General features: G+C 47.9%; 2 protein-coding genes across 5 annotated transcripts; one reads left to right on the top strand and one right to left on the bottom strand.

Moving 5' to 3' along the window:
• Positions 1 to 336: 336 nt before the first annotated feature.
• Positions 337 to 17,679, top strand: LOC118510978 (protein unc-79 homolog). Of its 3 annotated transcripts, XM_036053479.1 has the most exons (28): positions 340 to 830; positions 1,004 to 1,123; positions 2,613 to 2,945; positions 3,511 to 4,019; positions 4,157 to 5,282; positions 5,349 to 5,491; positions 5,575 to 5,703; positions 5,797 to 5,892; positions 5,980 to 6,112; positions 6,988 to 7,035; positions 8,531 to 8,610; positions 9,889 to 10,006; positions 10,109 to 10,457; positions 10,552 to 10,724; positions 10,782 to 11,342; positions 11,449 to 11,520; positions 11,666 to 11,811; positions 12,042 to 12,851; positions 13,305 to 13,863; positions 13,955 to 14,370; positions 14,441 to 14,806; positions 14,959 to 15,137; positions 15,212 to 15,366; positions 15,444 to 15,775; positions 15,847 to 16,233; positions 16,305 to 16,483; positions 16,577 to 17,000; positions 17,080 to 17,679. In XM_036053479.1, the coding sequence occupies exons 1-28, from the start codon at positions 776 to 778 to the stop codon at positions 17,371 to 17,373; spliced, it is 8,292 nt and encodes a 2,763-aa protein (XP_035909372.1). In that variant the 5' UTR covers positions 340 to 775; the 3' UTR covers positions 17,374 to 17,679. The 3 variants fall into 3 exon arrangements, 1 of the variants encoding a protein (XP_035909372.1); XR_004906095.1 differs by lacking the exons at positions 10,552 to 10,724; positions 10,782 to 11,342; positions 11,449 to 11,520; ... (10 more) ...; positions 16,577 to 17,000; positions 17,080 to 17,679 and having other exon boundaries at positions 337 to 830; positions 7,021 to 7,035; positions 8,531 to 10,006; positions 10,109 to 10,133; XR_004906096.1 differs by lacking the exons at positions 6,988 to 7,035; positions 10,552 to 10,724; positions 10,782 to 11,342; ... (11 more) ...; positions 16,577 to 17,000; positions 17,080 to 17,679 and having other exon boundaries at positions 337 to 830; positions 8,531 to 10,006; positions 10,109 to 10,133.
• A 911-nt stretch (positions 17,680 to 18,590) lies between these two features.
• On the bottom strand, positions 18,591 to 21,546 carry LOC118510979 (probable glutamine--tRNA ligase). 2 transcript variants are annotated; one of them, XM_036053481.1, is made up of 3 exons: positions 21,455 to 21,546; positions 19,851 to 21,373; positions 18,591 to 19,783 (listed from the first exon to the last, which is right to left on the bottom strand). In XM_036053481.1, exons 2-3 carry the CDS (start codon positions 21,355 to 21,357, stop codon positions 18,975 to 18,977), a joined length of 2,316 nt encoding a protein of 771 aa, XP_035909374.1. In that variant the 5' UTR covers positions 21,358 to 21,373; positions 21,455 to 21,546; the 3' UTR covers positions 18,591 to 18,974. The 2 variants fall into 2 exon arrangements, with proteins under 2 accessions (XP_035909374.1, XP_035909373.1); XM_036053480.1 differs by having other exon boundaries at positions 18,824 to 19,783; positions 19,851 to 21,481.
• Positions 21,547 to 21,615: the final 69 nt, after the last annotated feature.

Here is a 21,615-nt window from a genome sequence, read left to right as displayed (position 1 = left end):
CGTGCATACTGTTTGTTGTCCATAGCAACATAGCAACCATACCATAGGAACATAAAGATGCTTGTTAAAGCATAATAATCCGAGCACTTTGATCCGAGCAAAGCCAAAGTGTCGGTATTTTTCGTACAATACCTGCTACTCTGGCTGGTACCACGCGACATGGTGGACGTCGGAAAATGTAAACATTCCAGCACCAGTTTTTCCATGGCCAGCATGCGCATGATCGATTGGAAGAAAAACGCACAACCGATAGAGAGACAGAGAGAGAGAGAGAGAGAGTAAAGAGCACACACACAGAACGCTTCTGCTGCCCGTAAACAGTTTGTGAACGATTTTCGCTTTTCACAGTGTCGTATGGGAAGTGACCGAGCTCAGCAGTAATTCCGCATTTCGCGTGGCCAATAGAATAATAAAAAGCAAAGTGCATACTTTTTCCTGGCCCTTTACGTAACCCTGTGCTCGGAAAGGATTAGGTGCAGTGGTTTTGTGTTGATTTAATCATTTCGATACATCTCAATTGCGATCGATGTAAAACGTGCAAAAATCAACATTCGCTCTCTTTCTGAAATGGAGCCATTGGCTATTTAGCAGTGATGTGAAAATTTGGCACAGGGAGTGGAGTGGTTGGTTTGCTAGTTTTCATCGCTCTGTAGTGATAGTGATTTTCCTGCTGCGGACCACTGATGTGGCTGGATACTGTGCGGAAAAGGGCGAGTGTTTTGTTCGAATTATTGCAACATATTGTACGAGGAGGTAGTAGTGAAAATCTATCCCAATGACGGGGAGCTTTCGGATTCAGCTAATCAATATGAATACCAGAAATGCAGCTTGTAAGTTAAGGGCAGAAGTGGGCGACATGGGTGGGAAGCAGTCAAAACACGCACACACACGCACTATGCTTATGCCTATATGTGTGTGTGTCTGTGTGTGTGCTTCTTAAAAATAATGAAAATTTGTAATTTTGGATAATGTTTGGCAATTTTTTCCCCTTTTTCGCCACTAGTTCAAGCAAAGTTGCGATGTCTTCATGATTTCCACGTGCGACTGCTGGGTAACCAACCGCCAGGACCTACCGGGTCCGAGGTTGCTAACACTATCAAATACTTCTCTCAAACTTTACTAAGTAAGTAGCGTACGAAATGTACAGTGGTTCGCATCTAAACTGGGACATCTATAGTGTAAAAGTTTCTTGCTTGCTTGGAAAGTAACTCGACCCCGGAACAGGGTGGTATCCCAAACCTTGCAATACATCCTGATTACGCGACTGCTCTCTCTAGCACATTTTCGGTGGTTCGAGGGTAAAAATGAAATATCTGCTATTGTTTATCGCTATGAAAAATAAATCACAGCAAGTATGTACAGTGACGGACAACTGAATAAGAGCACTTTTTTTTTAATCATAAAATAGAGGTCTGATAAGACTGATAAGATAAGACAAAATTTGTTAGGTACTGTAGGATTTACGCCTGAATGTATGTAATCCGCAGTACACGTTGTGAAAGATTCACAGTGTGCTTTCAATGTGGTCAAAAATGGTTTATAATGTCGAATGAAATAATGCTAACTATTCGATTAAATCCCCCTCCCCCTACCCTGGCCATTTATTTTGGTTTACAGGAGCAACGTCCTAATTTTTGGTCACGCTAGAGATGGCCAATCAGACTTATAACATACACGGTATTCCCGGACTGTAACGGAACATTGGTTCGATGGATACTTGTTAACGGGCATAGATATTCAGAAAAGGAGGAAAAATAAGAATAATGACATTTCAAATCACTTCTTGCAATGTATATTATCATGCCTTACTCGCTGTCCAGTAACAGTATTAGGGAACAATGCGCAATGTTTATATGAAACGAGTTATGACCATTCAAAAATCCCACTGTGCAATAAAAATGGCAGGCCACAGTGCCGCACACAAAAGAATCTAGGGGGGGCCTTCTCGAGTCTTTTACCAAAATCGCACATAAAATTGATTTTAAATATTGTCTGTCACGTTGTACACATAAACAGTGACACAAACGGAAGTTCGGACACCATAAAATTGAACCAGATAACATCGGTAAAACTGAATCGGCAGAATTTTCTTTTGATACTATGGGTTAAAGAAAATGCCGAGTATATTGGTTGGGAAAGGAACGCAGTTTATTTGGTAAGTAAATCCCATCCAGCACTGTTCTAAGAAAAAAACGTCCTCAAAATCATTCAGCTCGATCCAGTTGCTTTCTAATGTGTCCAGATTTCCGTTCGAGTCACTGTGCGTTTAGATATTTTACCTGCGACGCGACTCAGAATGCTATTCAGGAAATCATTTACTAAGGTTAGACAGATATTTATGCGTTGCACGATTAGTTATTACAAGTTTTCAAACAAAAAACCATGAACTGCTACCGAGGGTACAGCTGAGTTGAGCAATCGGGATAAATTTGAGGGAAGTTGCTCGTCGACTGTGAGTGAATCGCACCGATTGTTAACAGTGCTGGTACCAAACCAGATTTGTAACGCCTAATCGCACTGTAGGAGTCCCAGCTTCAGCGAACGCCACTGTACGAATGCTGTTCACCCCTACTTCCATGAGCTGACCATGACTTACTCTTCTCGCTTTGCAGCTGTGCTAAAAGATGTTCCGTGCTCTCCACTGGAAATGATTAAAGATCCCTCGTTGGATCAAATACGCATGTCTAGCTATCCCAACCTCGAGTACCAAAATCTCTACAATGCGCTCACGATGCTGCTGGATGTGGCGTCCAACATTCAGTCCGGACTGCAGCTCTTCGGGAAGGCGTTTCTCCAGTGCTTGGGTTGCATACTGCCCTTCCTTGACCGCGATCTCATCGATAATCTACCGTATCTTACCGCGTCGAGCATTTCCGTCCTGCCCGCTGCACTGCACCAGGACATCATCAACTATCTGTGCTACTACATTCTACCCTTCACCATTAGTAAGTTCCGCCACCGTTGTTTCTATTGATGATGCTTTTTGTGCGACGGAAGGTCTTGCGGAACAATGTTATGCTATCACACACCACAAGGGCATCCAACCAGGGAAGGAAACGGATATTTTTCCTTTTAGGTCATTCGAGCAGCTAGCTTCGTTCTGGCCGCCCGTACACGCGCAAAAACCATTGAAAGCAGTTACCCACAAAAACCCAAAAAGAGCCCACCAAAGTAAAAAAAGAACACAAAAAGTCCGTCGTGATAGCCATATCGTTAACAAAAAAACACCTCTTTGTAATGCTGTTAAAACCGGGTACTGTTTAGTGCAATGCATTGCAAAACAACAACACATGACAACGTTTTTGGTGAACCAAAAAAAAAACTCAAACTCGCGTGAATTTTTTTTTTGTGTGAGTTTGTTCCAAATAGAAAATGAATTGTTAGCCTTTTTCCGATTCAAAAAAGCAAACGACAACTCATCAATATTAGGTGCGGTAAGAGAAAACGTTGCTGAAAATCTTGTTCAATTTTCTTTCACCCTTGCTACGCACCCGATCCCCGATGATGCAGCGCGCCAAAGTGACGACGATCAGGAATGCCACGCGTGCCAATCGGTATCGGCCGTCATTATGCTGGTGTTCCAGTACTCCACCAATCCGGCCCACCATTGCCAGCTGCTCGAATGCCTGATGCGCCTGAAGCACAACGTCGCCAAAGATCTGCTGTGCGTCATCGGGTACGGAACGGCGATGTCGCGCGCGTCTGCCGCCAAGCTGCTCTTCTACTACTGGCCCGCCTTCGACCCAAACCTGTTCGATCGGAAGGGCCTGCTGTGCAAGTTCACCAACGATCTGGTGCCGTTCGTCTGCCAGCGGGAATCGTGCCCGAACGCGGGCAACGCCGAAGCGGTCAAGGTGTGCTACGATCACTGCATCAGCATTCTGTACGCGTCGGATGCGCCACCGCCGCTCTACTTGTGCATCGAGTGCGCCAATGAAATACACCGCGATCATCGGAATCTTACGTTCGGCGACATTCTGCACCCCATGCAGCAGGTTTCCATGGTGTGCGAGAACAAAGTAAGCGGGGCGGGATGTTCGGGGACCATTTCGATCACAGTTTAACCATTGATATTCATCCTTTTACCCTCATCCGTGCTGTAAGCAAGTCCCCTTATCGACGATCGTAAAAAAAAGGTGTTTTCCCCGTTTTTCAGAACTGTCGCTCACACGAAAAGTCCGCAGTATCCATCTGCTTCTCCAACGAGTGCGCTAGCTACAATGGCAATCACCCGATACGGTACTGTCTCCAGTGCCACGGCAATCGGCACAACAGTCGGCGGGGCATTGATCATATCGTGCACCGCAGCCTGCCACCGATGATGATGATGGATGCCGAGATGCAAACGTATCTGGTGGAATCGGTGATTAGTCTGCTGCGCGAAGCCAAACCGCTTAACGTGGATTTTCGCAAGGATTTGGCCAACCTGGAGTCCAAGGCGAACGCTACCGGTGCGGTGAACGGTGGAGAGCAGCAGGTCGATATGTTGACGCTAGAAGAGCGCCAGCTGCTGGGCCGCTACGGCATATGGTTGCTGGTCGGGCGGTGCACCCCGACCGTCGACACGCCGGTGGAAATATTGGGACGCCTGCTGTCGATGCTGTTCCACTGGTTCCACGTGACAGCGTACTCGTATGACGGCCAGACAGAGGGTACGCTGGAAAAGCTGAAGCAGGACCATATATGCAGCTGGCTGAAGGAGGTTCGCATCAGCCACTACAAAGAGTTTATCGACTGCCTGCTACCGCATCCGCCCGAGTACTCGCGCGTGGGAGGCCACTGGGACTCGCTCGCGTCCCGGACGTCCCATCTGAAGGAAGGGCTGCAGCGGCTGATTTGTCTCATACCGTACGACATCATCACGCAGGAGATCTGGGACACGGTGATGCCGCACTGGATGGAAGCCATCACGAACGACGTGCCGGAAAAGGAGCTGATCGAGCTGAAGATCGTGCTGAACAAGATACTGGACGCGGAAATGTCACCGCTCGGGTTCGACGCCAGGGCGATGTACAATTTCGTGGCGATTCGGTTCGAAAAGACGACAGCCAAAGTGCAGCAGCAGGCTTTGTACTGGTTGCAGAATCTAACCAAGCTGGAGATCGTCATCCCGCTGCCGCAACTGTTCGCCATGTTCGGTGACGGGGTGCGCATCATGAAGCACGGCGTACAGGCCGAAATCAACAAATCGAAGGACTCGAGCCGCGGCGGGTCGAGCGGTGGAAGCGGTGCGAAATTCACCAAGGAACGCGACCTGCAGCCTCCCAGGCGAAGTTCCATTTGTAAGTAGTACTGTATATGTGGCAATTGTTGCAAATCGCTATTGTTTTGTTTTCTTGCCATCGCAGCGCCTGTCGTTGAGGATGAATCGGGCAACACTTCGGCCATTTCGGACGACGAAGTACCCATGAGCAAGTGCATGGAGTTTTCGACCGATGCCGAACACAACCTCACTTGCTGCGTACTGATGTTAGATATTCTGTTGCGACAGGTGAGATTCCTCGTTGCATTGGAAAGCTTGATTCCTTTTTGGCTCTCGTAACGCGCTTCGTCTCGTTTTTTTCTGTGTTCTAGATGGAGCTTCAGGAAATTGAGATGCATTCCGGTATCTACACTACCGTGGCCGAAAATGTGTGCCGGTTGCTAAAGTGCATGGTAACAGCCGCTAACGTTGGCATGGGCAATCACAGCTGCCGGCTGATGGTAAGCAGCAAAGGATTGGATGTTACGCTTGGAATCGATAAAGAATCTCATTGGTTTTGTGTGTGTGTGTGTGTGTGTGTGTGTCTGTGACAGGATTGTGCATATTGTGAAACATCTGTTATGTGGCATCAGCTGTCAACCAAATTGGTTCAGTATCTGGCTCCGGTGAATCCTGTCAATCCGCCCGATGTAAGTATCGTATTACTGTTATACAGCACCAGCGTCAGGAGGTCTATTTCTCACGTTTGCGTTAATCTTATCCACCGACGTACACAGCCACCCTTACAAATCGTGATAGACGATGAAAAAATCCGCAAAAGTCCCCCCGAGCTGGAAAAGGAGGCAAAATCCAACGAACGGGACATCTCCCTCTCGATGGCGCCCTTACACATACCGCTTGGTCCACTAGGTGAGTTCTCCATGTGATCAAGCTTAGGCCCTAGCCTTTCTTTTCAGTTAGTACATTCTGTTACTCTTCAGTTGTGTCTACGGTACCCTCGATTATTTTAAAAGTGTTTTCGTTTTCGTAGCGTCATGGTTTTCATCTGCAAAATAGACGGTTATATTTTTGTATGATGAACAAATCGGGTCGATTTAGCGAAAAGAGTAATATTTAAATGAAGCTGGTTCGCTGCTGCTGTTGATACACATATGTGTAACGCGAGGCTGGGATTTCTATGAAGTCTAGGCTTGATATTTATTTACAGTACAACTCTTTGTTAGATTACATTCCTCTGTAATTATGGATGCCTTGCGTATACACCATTCTGACAAAAATATGCTCTTGTGCCGGGATGAGTAACGTCCAGCAGATTGTATAGCCGCGTGTTACATTGTACAACAATCGTGCAAATTGTATTCTCCCGTTGAATTGTTTGGAATTAGACATCATACTTTCCCTGTTCGCATCACATTCTGGCACAGCGGAGGACAGCAGCAGCAGCAGCAAAGTCCTTCAGAACAATATTACTCTTCGAACGCAACATTTTTATTTGCGTGTAAATAAACGTGATGTGTGAACATGAAATAACTTTAAAAGACCGTAACTATTAGAATCGTTGTGTTTAGAGAAAACGAGCGACAATACTCGCGAATTCGTTCATCCATTCCTAATGTACATGTGTATGTGTCTCTTTTTCTGTTTTTATATCAACCGATACACATAAAAACCATTAAAAAAACACTACGAACAACACGAACACTCAACCCAATATCAATGCAATACATTCGTACGAACAAAATACTTCAAAATCCAAAACCGAACCAAAACCAAAAAAATATAAGTCATGCCTTCTATTCTTGATGATGCCGGAAAAGTCATTATTATGGCAGGTGAATGTCTTCTTTCATTGTACAGTTTGCTATGCATTTTATCTGTTACTCGGTGCCGTTTTGCCATTAAACATTTAACCATTTTATAGGTCAAGTTTGTGCAACAGTTACTACCTCGAGCTATAAGCGTTCTGTTCTATTGTTGTTAGTAAAACGAGAAAAAAGTACCATCCAAGTACCATGTCCCGGTTCCTCTTATGTCAGTTGGCTTTGTAGTAGTTTTCTGTTGTACTAAGCAATGAGATGTGTTTAAGGTGGGCTTGCTTACAGACAGCACTTATAGGGTCGCCATTTAACTAAACTTTATTCGTGCAAGGCTGTGTGGTATTTGTAAGTATTATTCATCTTACTATATTTATTATTACGACTTGACGCCGTATTGGCATCACCGCATGTTTACAAAATGAACCAGGCATTTCCTTCCTGTTATTTGCCATTGCCCGGACATACTTGTTTGGACAGTACAAACATGAAGTTTTCTGCGTGCAACGATCTACAAGTAGCCCATGATCGACCAAGTCAGAATCCAAAAGTGATCGGTTGAATTCCTTCTCGCAACAACGAGAGCGACTCCGCTCTTTACGAGATTGAACCCTCCGACCTCTTCCGAACCCAAAGCCAACACAGGTGAACCCACGGTGTCAACGCTGGACTGAACTGGAGCCCACTGGATAATGAATGGCGATGTGGAATCAAAGGATAAGACCGTTGCATCTGGCGAATGGGTAGATGAGTCTCATGTACACGACTCATTCACTCGCGACTCACCGTTCGTCTGCCGATACATACGACCGCGCTCAACAAGGAGCGTCTTGCGATTTCAAACTCCAGTAGGTGATCCATATCGTGAGCATTCAAAGCGAATGATTCGACGTATGTCGAGTTAATCTTGGTTGGTGGTTGGTTATCGACAATGACGGACAAAAAAACTTGTTTCACAATTTTTGAGCACTTTTGGTAATGCACTGTGCCATGAACGCTTGTTACCCTGGTTACTAAATGTCAAAATGACAATCGCTTTGGCGACCTGCTCAATGCTGTTCAAAGCCCATCTTATACATATCTCCTTGGTACAAAGTAGTAGAAGCGTTTTATTAAAAAAAACGCAGCTTAAACCCGTTAAGAATTATTCACTTTTCCTTTAATTAGACTAGAGTTGGGAGTACATTTTGACGTATATAAGCCATTTAGAGTCGTTTAGTACATTTTTGGTTCAGGAACACTTAGTTGCAGTAGAACGTTTTCCGCATGTAACCTGTGTAGATGGCGCGTGAAAAATGCCCGTGTGTGTGAATATTTGCGTTACTGGTAGTACGATTTCTGCATCACATTTTTATAATGCGCTTGCAAATATAAAGCTTGCAGGATTACCGAAGGAAGACATCGTTAACCTTACATTAATATGTTGTTTCTTTCTTTCTTCCTTTCCATTTTCTTTTCCCCCCTTCTCTTTCTGAAATGTGTCTATTCAAATCATGAAACTAATTGCCTTTAGGTCCAGTGCCGGTAGCAGTTCCACAGCCGGAACCTCACTCGGTTGGTGGTGTATTAGTACATATGCCGCATGTTTGTTCTGTATGTATTATATTAACTGTCTTCTATCTTCTAATGCAATCGTCACAGTGTACAAAAAACACAACTCGCACATCCATCAATCGGTTTTAAGCTAAAGCTAACTGTGAAGTACTACCCACAATCGTACCGACCACCACCGGTGGTGGCAGATCGACGCCCCGATTATTCAAACTCTAAACGATGTTCTCCCTTTCACAGACACATGAATGGAATGCCCCATCCAAAGTGTGCTAAAATGTTTCGCGATGTAGATTGTTTCTTTTCTTTTTCTGCTGTGTTTAAACTGTATTACCGCGCAAATTCTCTTTGCGCCAGACGAAGTGTTTTCGTAGCCACCGTGGCGTGTTGTGCCACCTCTGTCAGAGAGAGATTGGATTAACATTTTATGATGATCAGATATGATACATAATTACTTTGTTACCCTCCTCGTCGCCATTGTTTTGCCTGACTGTGACGTTGTATAAATTGTGTGTCCGGTAAGCACACCGGCTCTCATGGCCATGGCCCAAATGGAAATCCTATATTTCTAGGGCATTGTTTTGCCAGCGTCTTTTAGTGTAAATCGTTCTTAATTGAAATGACACTGGACTAAAACGGCCGTGCGGATGTTAGTGTATTCGGTGTGGAATTCAGCAATTTATCTACATACCGGTAGAGTAATACCATACACAGGCGGCTTATTAGCTTAAACGACGTATCGACGCGATATCGGTGTAAAGTAAACACATTGCCATTGTCTAGTTTTTTTTTATTGTCGGTTAACCGCGTACTTTTCCCATAGCCTCCTCTGTTTCTTTTTCCTAATATTTGTGGTGTGAACAAATTTAAAACATACTTGTGATTGCTTTTTTGACATGTCTTGTTTTCCTTTCTATTCACTATGTTCTATCTCAACCGTGTCCCGTGTTGTTGCTTTTATACCTTACCGATTGGGTTTTCCTATATTATTTGTCTTGGATATCGTTTGGTCTATCTGTGTTTCGTACCCTCTCGACGGAATTGTGTCATCTTAATTTTTGTTCTGTCTCGTGTATGGTGTATGGTGAAACTGTTTGCATTTTATCTTCTCATCTAAACTCATGCCAAAGTCGTACACACACAAACACACTCACACACACACGCAATACTTTGGTTGCTCTAATGTTGCAAACAAGGTGTTGAAGTACAGGCATACACGAAACACATCGATGTGCCTGTCTGTGGTGCAACTCGCAACAATTGAAATGTTTCCCCCGGGTTGTCGCATGCGAGTATTAACTACATGTCGTTTGCGTTTAGATCATGACGGCCACGGTGGAAACAGTTTCGGAACAGCTCGATCTAGCTGCCATAATGCCTTCGGAAAAGGTGGTACCGGCGGTGGCAAGATCGGTCACCCTATCGGAAGCAGACGTTGGTAAGCACACGCCGTATATGATTGGCTTATATGAAATGGATCTGCTGCCAAAGATGGGTCCCTTATGTTGTTGTTCAATGCCATGCGCTTCACCACTTGCAGCCACTGCAACAGTGCAGATTGCCAAACCGAACGTGATTGGCGAAAGCAGCTCGGAAGGCGGTGGTCTGGATTCGGAAAACCTGGACGGGTCCCATCCGTTCGACGGCGACGAAGAGTTTTGGCACACCTCGGTTGGCAAGTTCAAATTTTCGATTGACACGCTGCCCCAGTCTTTGCAGTTCATCTATCAACTGCTGAAGGAAATACCGCACATCGATAAGGCCGACATTCTGTATTACGTGCTCCAATGCCTGAACGTAATGGTGCTGCATGGTGATGCATTCGTGAAGGCTGCTCGGGACAATCGCGGCTTCTTCATCTGGTGTCAGGAGAACATGCTCATTAAAAAGTGCGTACCGCGGTGATATTGCGCCCCTTTTAATGGCATATGGCGCAGTTCGGCCGTTTAATGTGGGCTTTTATTTTATTTTCCCTGCTTGCAGCCTATGGGAACTGTGCACCGCTGCGCAATCCCATATTTGTCAGGTAACAGTGCCCACTTTGCTGCACTGCATCACACTTCCGATGGGTTCGGATGTGTTTTGGAAAGTTATTCAGGAAGCATTCCACGACGCGGACTGGCGAGTTAGGTTCGAGGCGGTAGAACGGGTAACCGGTACGTACACAATGCCCGCTTTAGGGGATCATCTACATAAACCACTTTGCGTTGCAGTCATTACCCGATTCATGGACAGTACTCCGCTGCGCGCAGAAGTTAGCCTTCAAACGGCGCTGGCTACTGCGTTCTGTCACCTGATAGCGGCTTGCGACGATCTGAATGTGCATGTCGCCCAGCGGGCCACGCTGTATCTCGGCACTATTCACGATTACGCGATCCAGGCGCTGCTGTACTGTCTGGAAAGCCAGTTCGATAAATTCATCATCGATCGGCCGGTAGTGCTGCAGTCCATCTATCAGCTGCACAACTCGCTGTCCGATCGCAAGGTGCTCACGTGGGATTTCTTCCTGAATCGCTTCGATACGCTGTTCGTCGAGGCGCAGGTGAATCTGGAGCGTGTGGGAGACATTTCGTATATGCGCGATCTACGGAATAGCGAGAACGGCAGCGAGATCCTTTCGACGAAGATCAACAAAGCGCGCGAGGCCCTCAGCCAATCGGATACGACCGGAAGCATGTCGAAGACGCTGAGCGCTTCCTTCGGCACCAAATGGCCGTACAAGCGTACGATGAGCGCACCGGCAACGATAATACCGCGGCAGGAATCAAAAATCGGTACGACATCCTCCGGTGGCGCCACAGCTGTTGTGAGCCACACGCATTCTGAACCTGGTGTGCCACTAACTTTCCGCTCACGTCCCGTGGGTCATTTAATTTACAGAAAAGGAAAAGGTCTACAGCCGCCAAGTGTCTGCACCGATTTTGAAGCGGAAAAGCTCCCGTTTCGGGCTGGGTAAGAGATTGTGCTGTATTGGTATTGAATGTATTCAGTTTTTATCATTTCCGACAACTCGTCGCCGATGCCGATATGCTGGTTGTGTATGTGGTACTCTTTGCCCAATTAAATACTTGTACTTTCGGCGGTTTTTTTTTTGCAGATGGACATGTTCACTCGATCAGTGGACAGAACGAAGATTTCCACTTGGGAAGCCTGTACCGAGTGATCGATCTGGAGGAAGCGGACAAGGAAACGATCCACCTGCTCGTCTTTCTACTGATGCAGTTCATGTCCCGGCCCGACCTGGTAAGCGTGCGCGGCGTTCGTTGCATTTATGCTAAAGTAGCCTCGTTCTTTCGTGTGTGTTTCGTCTTTCACTCTTCTTCATTCTCTCTCTCTCACACACCTGTGACGTTCCGACGTGATACCCTTTTTTGATGGTTTTCGATTTCCTTTCATCACGTTCGGTACTCGGATTTCATGCGCTGCGATGCGCACACCCTTTTTTTGTGTGCCGGTACCGGTCTTAAATGCAGGCTTATCCCACCGACGAGAAACCACTGTTCAAAATTCAGTCAATCGTGCTCCGGCACCTGTATCTGCTGTTGGGCTACAATCAGGGGGAAAAGTTCTTCCACGTAACGCCGGCCCGCCTGCGCTGCTCGTCCGTGTTCAACGCGTTTATGGCCAATCTCCCGCAGGTGCTCGATCAGAACCACCAAATGGGTTGGCTGCTACTGCCAACCGTCATTCAGCTGCTGCTGTACGCACCGAACCAGACGAACGGTGCGTTTATGCCGCCGGGCGCGGGCAGTGGCAACGATCAAAATCACCACAATAATGTAGTGACGTACAATTTCTCCATCTGGTACCTGGAGCCGCATGTGCGTCGGAACTGGCTGATGTCGCTGCTGGTCATTCTGTACAAGTACCAGTATAACCAGGCATCGATGGCCGATCAGGTGCAGAATTTGATTCGGCTCGTCATCAACTCGCTCGACGCCCAGTTCCACAAATGCCGTCGTATACCGACCACAATCATTATGGACTATTCGGCGACACGCTTACGCAACCAGAGCCAACCGTCGCTGGGAGCCACCTCGGAATTGGGAGACGAAAAACGACAGACTATCAACGACAGCAGCCCCCCGTACAGCCCGCTGCAAACGACCACCCTTTCCTTGTACGGGTGCGAGGAATCGTCCAAAGCGCGATCCTCGCGCGGAAAAGCTGGTGGTAAGGCACGCAAGCACCCGGAGGCAGATGGGGATGATACCGAATCGGAGCTGGTTGTTATACCGGAGAGTGATGTCAGCGACAGCACAATTCAGGAGAGCAGTATGCAGGTACGTGTGCGTTGGCCAGATACAGCAACAGTACAGTTCCAGTGGGATGGTAATGAGATGCTTCTGCTCCATCGCGCCTCCAGGTGATAGAGGACTTGCGTAGCAAATCCAACCAGCAAACTCTAAATTTAAAGTAACTTATGACTTGCCATTAACATGGTTAACCTGGAGTAAAAAGTTGCTCGCTTTTGTCAAGAATTGAACCCAGAACGGATAAGAACATACAGCTGTTCTTCCTACTAAGCGGACCATCTTCTTGCTCTTGATATTCTTAAACAAGAACAGTTTTTATGCTATAATTACATGTTTGCCCGGTAAACGCCATTTGTGTTTGAAACTTTCATTTTCCAGCGTTGAATTGTCTTTCGTTGCTCACACAGTGTTTCAGTGTTTCCTTCAGCCGCCTTCAGTCGCGCACAGTCTCATGTATGCCCACACAATCCTAATCCACAGGGTTCTCTGGAAGATACGGCAAGCAATGATGACGATTCGAATGCCCTTAAACCAGACACCGGAAGTAAGGTAAAGGAGGGTTTAGCCAGCCTCAGCCGGACGAACCTGTCCATTATATGTGGAGCTCCAAAAATGACAGCAGGTGTGCAGCAGCATCAGCCACAGCAGAGCAAATCGAAGAAATCCCAACAAGCGACAATGTTGTCCCTGGAGCAGGCGGACACAGCGGCCTGTAGCGGCATCGCCAACAATAGGGAGCTCGAGAAGGCTGCTGCCCCGGTTGGTAAGCTGGAAAAGGCCGAGAAATCAAGCAGCAACATTTTCCGCATGCCTTCCGCTTTTCAAATGTCGTCCCAAAAATGCTCCGTACAGGAGGGTGTGCGGATGATGGTCACCTCGTCAATGCTGGGGCAGCCGAAAGCGCAGGCCATACTGAATCCCTTTGCTAACGTGCAGAAAGCTATCGTCGTGACGCAAAGCACCAGCAGCGGTAGCGGTAGCGCGTCCAACGGCACGAAGGAAGCCGTACCGAAATCTAGTCCGACGTGCGCCAAACAAGGTTCGAAATGAGTTTAGTTATTTATTTACGCGAATACACACACACACACACAGTTTGCATAAAGCACGCTTAAATGTTTTGTCGATTGTAGATGAACTCGCTGGTACGTGTAAGAAACCCGCAAGCACCACCTCCGTGACGTTGGATGCTGAACAAACGAGTGCCGTAGCGGCCACAGATCATCACATACTCAAGCAACCTTCAGAAGGCTCCAGTGCACCATGCGCTCCATCCAACGAGCCACTAGTCGAAGGCTGCGAACGCAAATCTTCACTGTTTGATGCCGCCGGCGAACCATCATCTAAAGCATCCAGCATTAAACACAACCTTCCCAGTGGTTTGGCTAAAAGTTTTATCCAGCAATTGCCTATCCCGACGCCAGAACGCTTGCTACCCATCGGCCAATATGCAACAGAGAGCGTTAGCACTATCGTGGAAAGGGTGCGCGAAGGGCTGGCCATACCGGAAGCAACGAGTTCCAACGAAACAACCGACGATCGATCCGATGTAAGTGGATTGGTTATGTTGAACTTGCTGCAAATTAATGCTCCCCCCCCCTTTTTCCCCCCCATTGCAGAGTGCTGCAAGCTGCTGTCACGCACGAGATGCATTGTCATCGTCTCCTAGGAAATTGACGAAGCAAAGTGCTCTAGAATCTCCACCGCAGGCTCTGGTGAATGAGAATGAGTTCGGCCAGCCTCGTAGGTCTACTACCATTGGCAGCGCTTTTGTTTCGCACGCGGAACAGCAAAGTGTACCAGCCACAGCTGGCGATAGCAAAAAGGAGAGTCTGCCAGCACAGAAGCATACGAAGCGAACGAAAATGTTCAGTGACAGTCAGAAGGACACGCGCGTCAAGTACGCAGGTTCGTGGGCTCCCGATGCTAAAGACGATGGGTCCGAAATCGATGAACCAGAGAGCTCCTCCTGTCCCGAGAAATCGGTAAGTGAGAAGGGATAAAAATTAGGCTGCTTAGGGCTCCGTCGGTCAGGGGGGGCCACGTCGGCAGTGAGACAGCTACCCCATCTCCCCATTCCCGCCCCCCCCCCCCCCCATATACCTTCCTCCCATACCGTCTGTTTTCCGTCTTACAGAGCAGCCTACGGATTGGGGATGAGTGCATATGCCACCGTTGCACGGAATGTGGAGCGGTAAAAGAGGAATACACCGATGAAGAGATGGGCATCATGCTGATCGTGCTCGGCACCTTCATCCACCGCGAACCTTCACTTGGAGCACCATTCTTACCAGAAATATTAGCCATTGTGTCCAGGTATGCTTGCCTGCATGGGCCAGTCAGTACCTTGTTAAGTTGCACTTTGAAACGCTCTTGTAACACCGTTTCAGAATTTCACTGCATCCCACATTTCCCTGGCGATGCGAAAGTCTCACTCATCTGCCAGGAGGTTCCCAATCCGTTGCGCATCAGTTCATCCGCTGCGTACTGCACCAGCTTGCGCCCAACGGAGTGTTCTATCAGGTGTTTCTAACGCAGAAGGATGGTAAGTGTATTGGCAGCCGGAGTGGCGGGAAAGCGCGCGAATTTACCATCTCTCATCGTTTCATCCCTATCGCGCAGAGATAACGCGCAAGCGGTTCTACCGCAGCGTGTCGAACAGTTTGAACGATTTTTCCGAGCTAAACCCAACGAGCCCCATACAAATGCTTGCCGAAACGCTGAACGCCAAGAAAACGCTCCCGATCGACCTATTGCCCGTAATTTTCCGAAACTTGGCCGAATACCTGCAGTGCCTGCCAATAGATTGCATCGCTGGCAGTGTGTGGTTGCCGGTGATACAAGCACTGGACAGCTTGCTGCGCCGCGTTATTCTGATATTGGGGAACGTAAGCGGGTCCGAGCATCTGCTGGACATTATGGTCGCTTTGCTGAAAGTGCCGCAGCTGTCGAAGGTAGCGTTTTAACCCACCGAGCGTAAGATTAAACTGGAAGCGACTAAAGCTACCCCGCAATCCCGTTTCAGAACATATTGGAACCGTTTTCGAAGATCATAAGCTTCGCCATTCAGAATCTCCACCTGACGCAGCGCGTGTTGGTGGACATCTGTAGCCTGAGCGGGCGCGCTTTTGCAAAGGAGCGCGACAAGCTGTACCTCGGCAGACAAATCGTATTCGACCTGGTGCAAGCGCTCAAGTTCAAAATCAACGTTCCGGATAGCAACCTGCTGCTGTTGGTTGGTTTCCTGCTGCAGGACGCTGGCGGCATTTTACCGCCCGGCATCATCGGGGACATTTCCTGCGGCGAATCGTTCGTACATTCGAACTGCAACATTTCGGAATGCATGCGGCAGCCCTATCTGAACGATATTCTTGAATTTTTGGCGGACTTCCACACGCTGAGCAAAATCAAGGTAAGAAGAGTGTTGTGCGCTACTAGCTTGGCAGCTTCACAGTGATTCCTGGGCATATTGAACGTTTCTAGAATTTGAAAGCACCCAGCACCACGCCGGGACTGTGCGAAGACACAATAGGTGGTGTGCTGAAGGGTGCCATCGCACAGTATCTTGCGCTCGAGATGTCGCGGGGCAACTCAAAGGATAGCCGGACGGTTTCCAAGTATCTGCCGTGGTTAAACAATGCACCGTCGTCCCTGCAGCAAGGGTAAGTGAGCGTGCCAGCGTCAGGCATCGCCATGCATCTGATGGATGGATTAACGCAAAATGCAACGAAAAATATGGTTTCCCCTTTTCGCAGACCGAAAGAGTTTACCGAATGCGTGGGTCACATGCGGCTGTTGTCCTGGCTGCTGATGGGTTCCCTAACACACACGGCACTGATCGTGCGGCGCATCGGGGCCGGCACGACGGCTCCACATCAAAATCACCAGCGAAGCAGTGCCCTCATCATACAGCCCGTACCGCAGGAGGCCAGTTGCCACATTGCCGATCACGTGCAAGTCATTTTTGCCGGATTTGCCGAACAGTCAAAGACATCCGTCTTGCATATGTCGTCCTTGTTTCATGCGTTCACGTTGTGCCAGCTGTGGACGGTGTACCTGGAGCAGGTAGCCAGTTTGGCGGCAATTTCCTCCGAAGCGTACAACACCACCCTTAGTGTGCTGTTCGAGTTTTGGGCGAAAGTAACACCCTGCATTCTGCAGTTGGTGTCCCACTCGAAGGTAAGAAAGGGCGGCGACGACGACGATACTCCGAAGCGGAGCGTGTAATGTAAATGTCTACATTTTTCTACCTTCACAGCTGTCGGAAAGCGTCAATCTTCACTTTTTGGGACTGCTGGAATCGTTGAAGGAAACGAGATCCACTATTCTGGCCAAGCTGCTACCCCTGTGGACACCGGTCCTTTCGTCCAACACGCAACTGTCCGGAACGCTGCACGTTCGGCTGCAGAATTGTCGTGATGCCGTTCCCAACGTCGAGGAGCAAGATTTCCACGCATCCGAAGCACTGCTGAAATGGTTACAGCGACTCCAGTTCAAGATGGGTCAGATAGAGCTGCAGTCTTCAACGGCCACACAGTTTTACTCGATTTAAGCGCCGTGCCATACAATTCTGCAGCCACCGTAATGCATTCTTTTGGCGCGCGATCTATGAGCATACGCGCTTAAAGCGTTACTAGTCACATGTAGGAAAGAAGATGTCTAAAACTAAATATTATAACAACACAGAATGGTATTATAGGAATGGCGTTAAACGTTTACGCTCGGTGAAGGCGTGTGCGCGTGTTAATCGTTCATTAGCAGTAGCAAGTTCAAATTTGTTCTATGGAAACAATAAAGTATACGTGATGATTGGAATTGAAACTTTGTTTCCAATCTCGCGAATCAATTTTGTCATCGAGCTGCAAAGCTTATACTGACTGAGTGTGATGGATTCCGAGCGCGCATAAGCTTATCAGCTTCGGGCGATTATCTCGAGCTGATAAAGCAGTTCTACTACCTTGAGTTAATCTGTCGAGGGAAAAACTTTCGCACAATACTGCAAACTGCACTTTAAAATCGTATGTTCAAACATTCCGCAATTCTCTTATTACTCGGATCCAAGATATTCCTAACGGTTTCTAAAGCCGATGGGGGACTCTTGCACTGTGAGGAAAATGTTTTTCAACGACGTACGATGCATGGTGCTACCATTGAGCGCAATAGCTGTGTCAGGGACTTGGGAGTGCTCCTTGACGAGAAGTTGAGCTTCCACGACCAGCTGGAGCACGTCGTTACTAAGGGCAACCAACTGATCGGTTTACTGAAAACAAATAGCTCGCGACTTCACTGATCCGGTTTGCATCAAAATTCTATATATTGCTCTTTGGTGCGGTCGGTTTTGGAATACGCTTCAGTAGTTTGGTGGCCATCCGCTGCTTGTCCGCTGGCCCGGCTGGAATCCATCCAGCGCAAACTCACTCGGTTCGCTCTGCGCTTCTGGAGGATGGAGGTGGACTACGCTGGACGCTGTGCGCTACTGGGCCTCGAATCGCTGAACCAACGGAACTGCAACGCCCAGAGGCTGTTTGTTGCGGGATTACTAGACAATCGGATCGACTCGCCGGGGCTTCTTGCTGACCGCAACCTATACGTCCCGCCGACATCGCTCCGGGCTAGATCGTTGCTCGACGTGGAGGATCACCGTACCCGGTTTAGCGCCTCTGATCCGTTTTTATGTATGTGCCGTGAATTCGTGAACGTCGTGTGTGATCGTCACCAACCGGACATGTCGCGCACCGCGTTTTTAAACTGCATTCGTGGTGTGCGACCCACTCTTCGTTAATTTATTTTGTCCGCGCGTTGATTCATGTAATGTGCATTTTGTAATTTTATGTTTAATCCCGCTTCAAGAGGGCCTCATGCGGTCCGTTGAAATAAATTATAATAATAATAATAATAACAAAGGAGAATACAAGAAGCAGGCTCAGTGGACAAAATCGGCTCGACCTTAACACCTCCTTACGACTCTCGAAGAAATTCCACAAAAGCCATCACAAATAACATATAGGTTGCCCATCATTAATGAAAACCATGCAGTTTATTCATAAATTAACGTGACATATTCTATAAACATCGCATGGCAAATGTATTCTGGCTTATCGTGACAGTGTAAAAAGAATAACAACAGCACACCGAATGAATCCGCCAAACTAACTAGTTCGTTTTGCCCGTATCCTCTTTTAGCGTGACGGTACGATTGAAAACTAGTTGATCGTTTCTACTGTCCGGATCAACGGAGAAATAGCCAATGCGTTCAAACTGGTACTTGTCGTACACTTTACTGCTGCTCACGTGGGCATCGACGTATCCACACACCGTGCGGATCGTGTCCGTGGCACAATCACTCAAAAATCCACCCGGCACATCATTGCTGTCCTCCGGGTTTTTGTGTATGAACAGTCTCTCGTACAAACGTACCTCCACCGGCACCGGTTTGCTTACCCAGTGTATGTAGGCCTTCGGCTTTTCCGTTGCCGTACACGGTTCGATCCGACACACTAGCTCGTCGACCGAGCTCGAGTTGCGCACGACGCTCTCCACCCGCAGCATGGAACCAATGTATTTCAGCCCAACCGGCTGTCCCGGTGTTAAGCGACGGAAGGATTTATCGGCATTTGCCATGAAGTCGGAACGCTCAATGTAAACCACGCGGTCGAACCAAACCATGTGCGTCCCTTTTTCGGGCATGTTTGGAAAATCGGCCACCGAAACCTGGACTGGCCCCTCATGCGGATAATTGAGTATCGTAATCTTCAGCGGCTCCAGTACGGCCATTGTGCGTGGCGCTGTTACATTCAACACATCTCTGGCGGACGCTTCGAGGGCAGCAGGATCGATGGACGTTTGAGCCCCGGTCAGACCCATTTGAGCGCAGAAATTATTTATCGCCTCGGCCGGATATCCCTTGCGCCGCAGAGCCGAAAGTGTGAACAATCTCGGATCATCCCAATCGTTGACAATGTCTAGAAGAGAAAGCGAAACATCAGCTCGTCACGAGATTCTACCACCCGGCGCGAATGCAATACTTACTCTCAGTGATGAGCTTGTTAATTTTGCGCTTGGAAACGACCGTGTAGTTCACGTTGAGCCGCGCATATTCCCACTGTACGGGGCAGTATATGTTGAGCGCGTTGCAGAGCCAGTAATAGGAGGAGCGTCGCGATTGAAACTCCTTCGTGCAGAGGGAGTGCGTTATGTCTTCCAGACTATCGCACAAACAGTGCGTGTAGTCGTACGTCGGATAGATGCACCATTTCGTACCGGTTCGGTGGTGGGGGACAAATTTAATCCTGTAAGCTACCGGATCAATTTTACCCTCTTCCAGCGTAATCTTCATGCGTAGTGTCGCGGCGCCCTCGTCTATCTTTCCATTCTTCATGTCTTCGAAAAGCTGGAGGCTTTCTGCAATCGGACGGTTGCGCCATTTCGACGGTTCCGTGGTAAAGCCCTTCATTTGCTCCGCCGTATGATGGCACACGTAGGCCATATCTTGCTTTATCAGCTGTACGGCAAAGTCGTACAGTTCCTGGAAGTAGTCGGATGAGTAGGTCACTTTGAACGGTTTGTAGCCGAGCCATTCGACAATGTCCCGAATGCCCTTCACAAACTTTTCCTCCTCCTTTTCCGGATTAGTGTCGTCATAGCGAAGAAAACACACTCCTTCGTTTGCTGTTGCGTACGCAAAGTTGATGTTGATTGCTTTGGCGTGACCGATGTGGAGAATTCCGTTGGGCTCCGGTGGGAAGCGTGTGCGCACTTTTCCGCCAGTACGCTGCAGATGCTCTTTCAACAAACGCTCAGTTTGGGGAGTAACAACGTATCCATCCGTCTTGAAATTCTCTCCCGGCCGATGGAAGTCTACGTTACGCATCAGATCGACCATCGTTCGAGGACCTTCCGTTCGGTTACTGCCAATTATTGCTGGCTCGGCCGCAGAACCTTCCTTCTGTGGAGCACTCGCGGCCGGTGGATCACGTCGTTTCTTTGCTACCTTTTCTTCATCTGCCACCGTTTTCGGGCCAAGAAGATCGAATATCTGAACGTCAACTTCACTCTTCAGCGCTTTTCCGTCGACCCACGGCAAAGCGGCTCGTAGTTCGACGAGCAATTTGCCGACATTGAACCGATACCGCTGTTCAACAATGTCGTCCCGATATTTTGCAATAGTTGTCTCGACTGCTTTTTCGATTTCTTCCGGAGTTACCACTACGCCGACACCACACGCAGCATCGAAATCGGCCTCGTTGAACGTGGCTTTCGTGACGTTCGCAAGCACATATTCGAGGGCCGTGTCCACCCGCAAACTCGTGTCCAGACTGTTATCCAAGATTTTCCTAACAATCAGCTCCAAAAATTGAGCACTCTGCGGTTTTAACTTCGAGCAAGCCTGGAATATTAATGGCTTTTGTGCGGAGCTCAGCTCGACACCCGGCGGAAGATACGAGAAGGCACGTGAAATCGTGGCGGTAAGCGTTGCATTTTTAAGCGTTTCCTTAATCTTCTGCTCGTTCAGTCCAAGGGAGGTAAGATGCTCCATAGTTGCAGGCCTGGTACTGAGAAACCGAAATAATGGTGAAAATGTTATTTCTTAAATTAAGTAGAAGCTCAACGAGAGCAGAAAAAACTGTATGTACCGCACACACGTATGATGAAATAAGTGACAGCGATTGGAAGTGTGGGACAGAGTGTGGTCGTGCGGTCTTCTATCATTGACGTTTCTGGAACGCAATTTATTTTTGTAATCCAAGGTGTATGTATTTCCCAAGGGGAATTTTTCCCAAGAGGATAAATACCC

Source organism: Anopheles stephensi, chromosome 3, assembly GCF_013141755.1.
Source record: "Anopheles stephensi strain Indian chromosome 3, UCI_ANSTEP_V1.0, whole genome shotgun sequence".
In the NCBI taxonomy this organism is placed as follows: Eukaryota; Metazoa; Arthropoda; class Insecta; order Diptera; family Culicidae; genus Anopheles; species Anopheles stephensi.
Note: the sequence above shows the minus strand (reverse complement) of the source record. Positions and strands in the feature narration are given on the sequence as shown.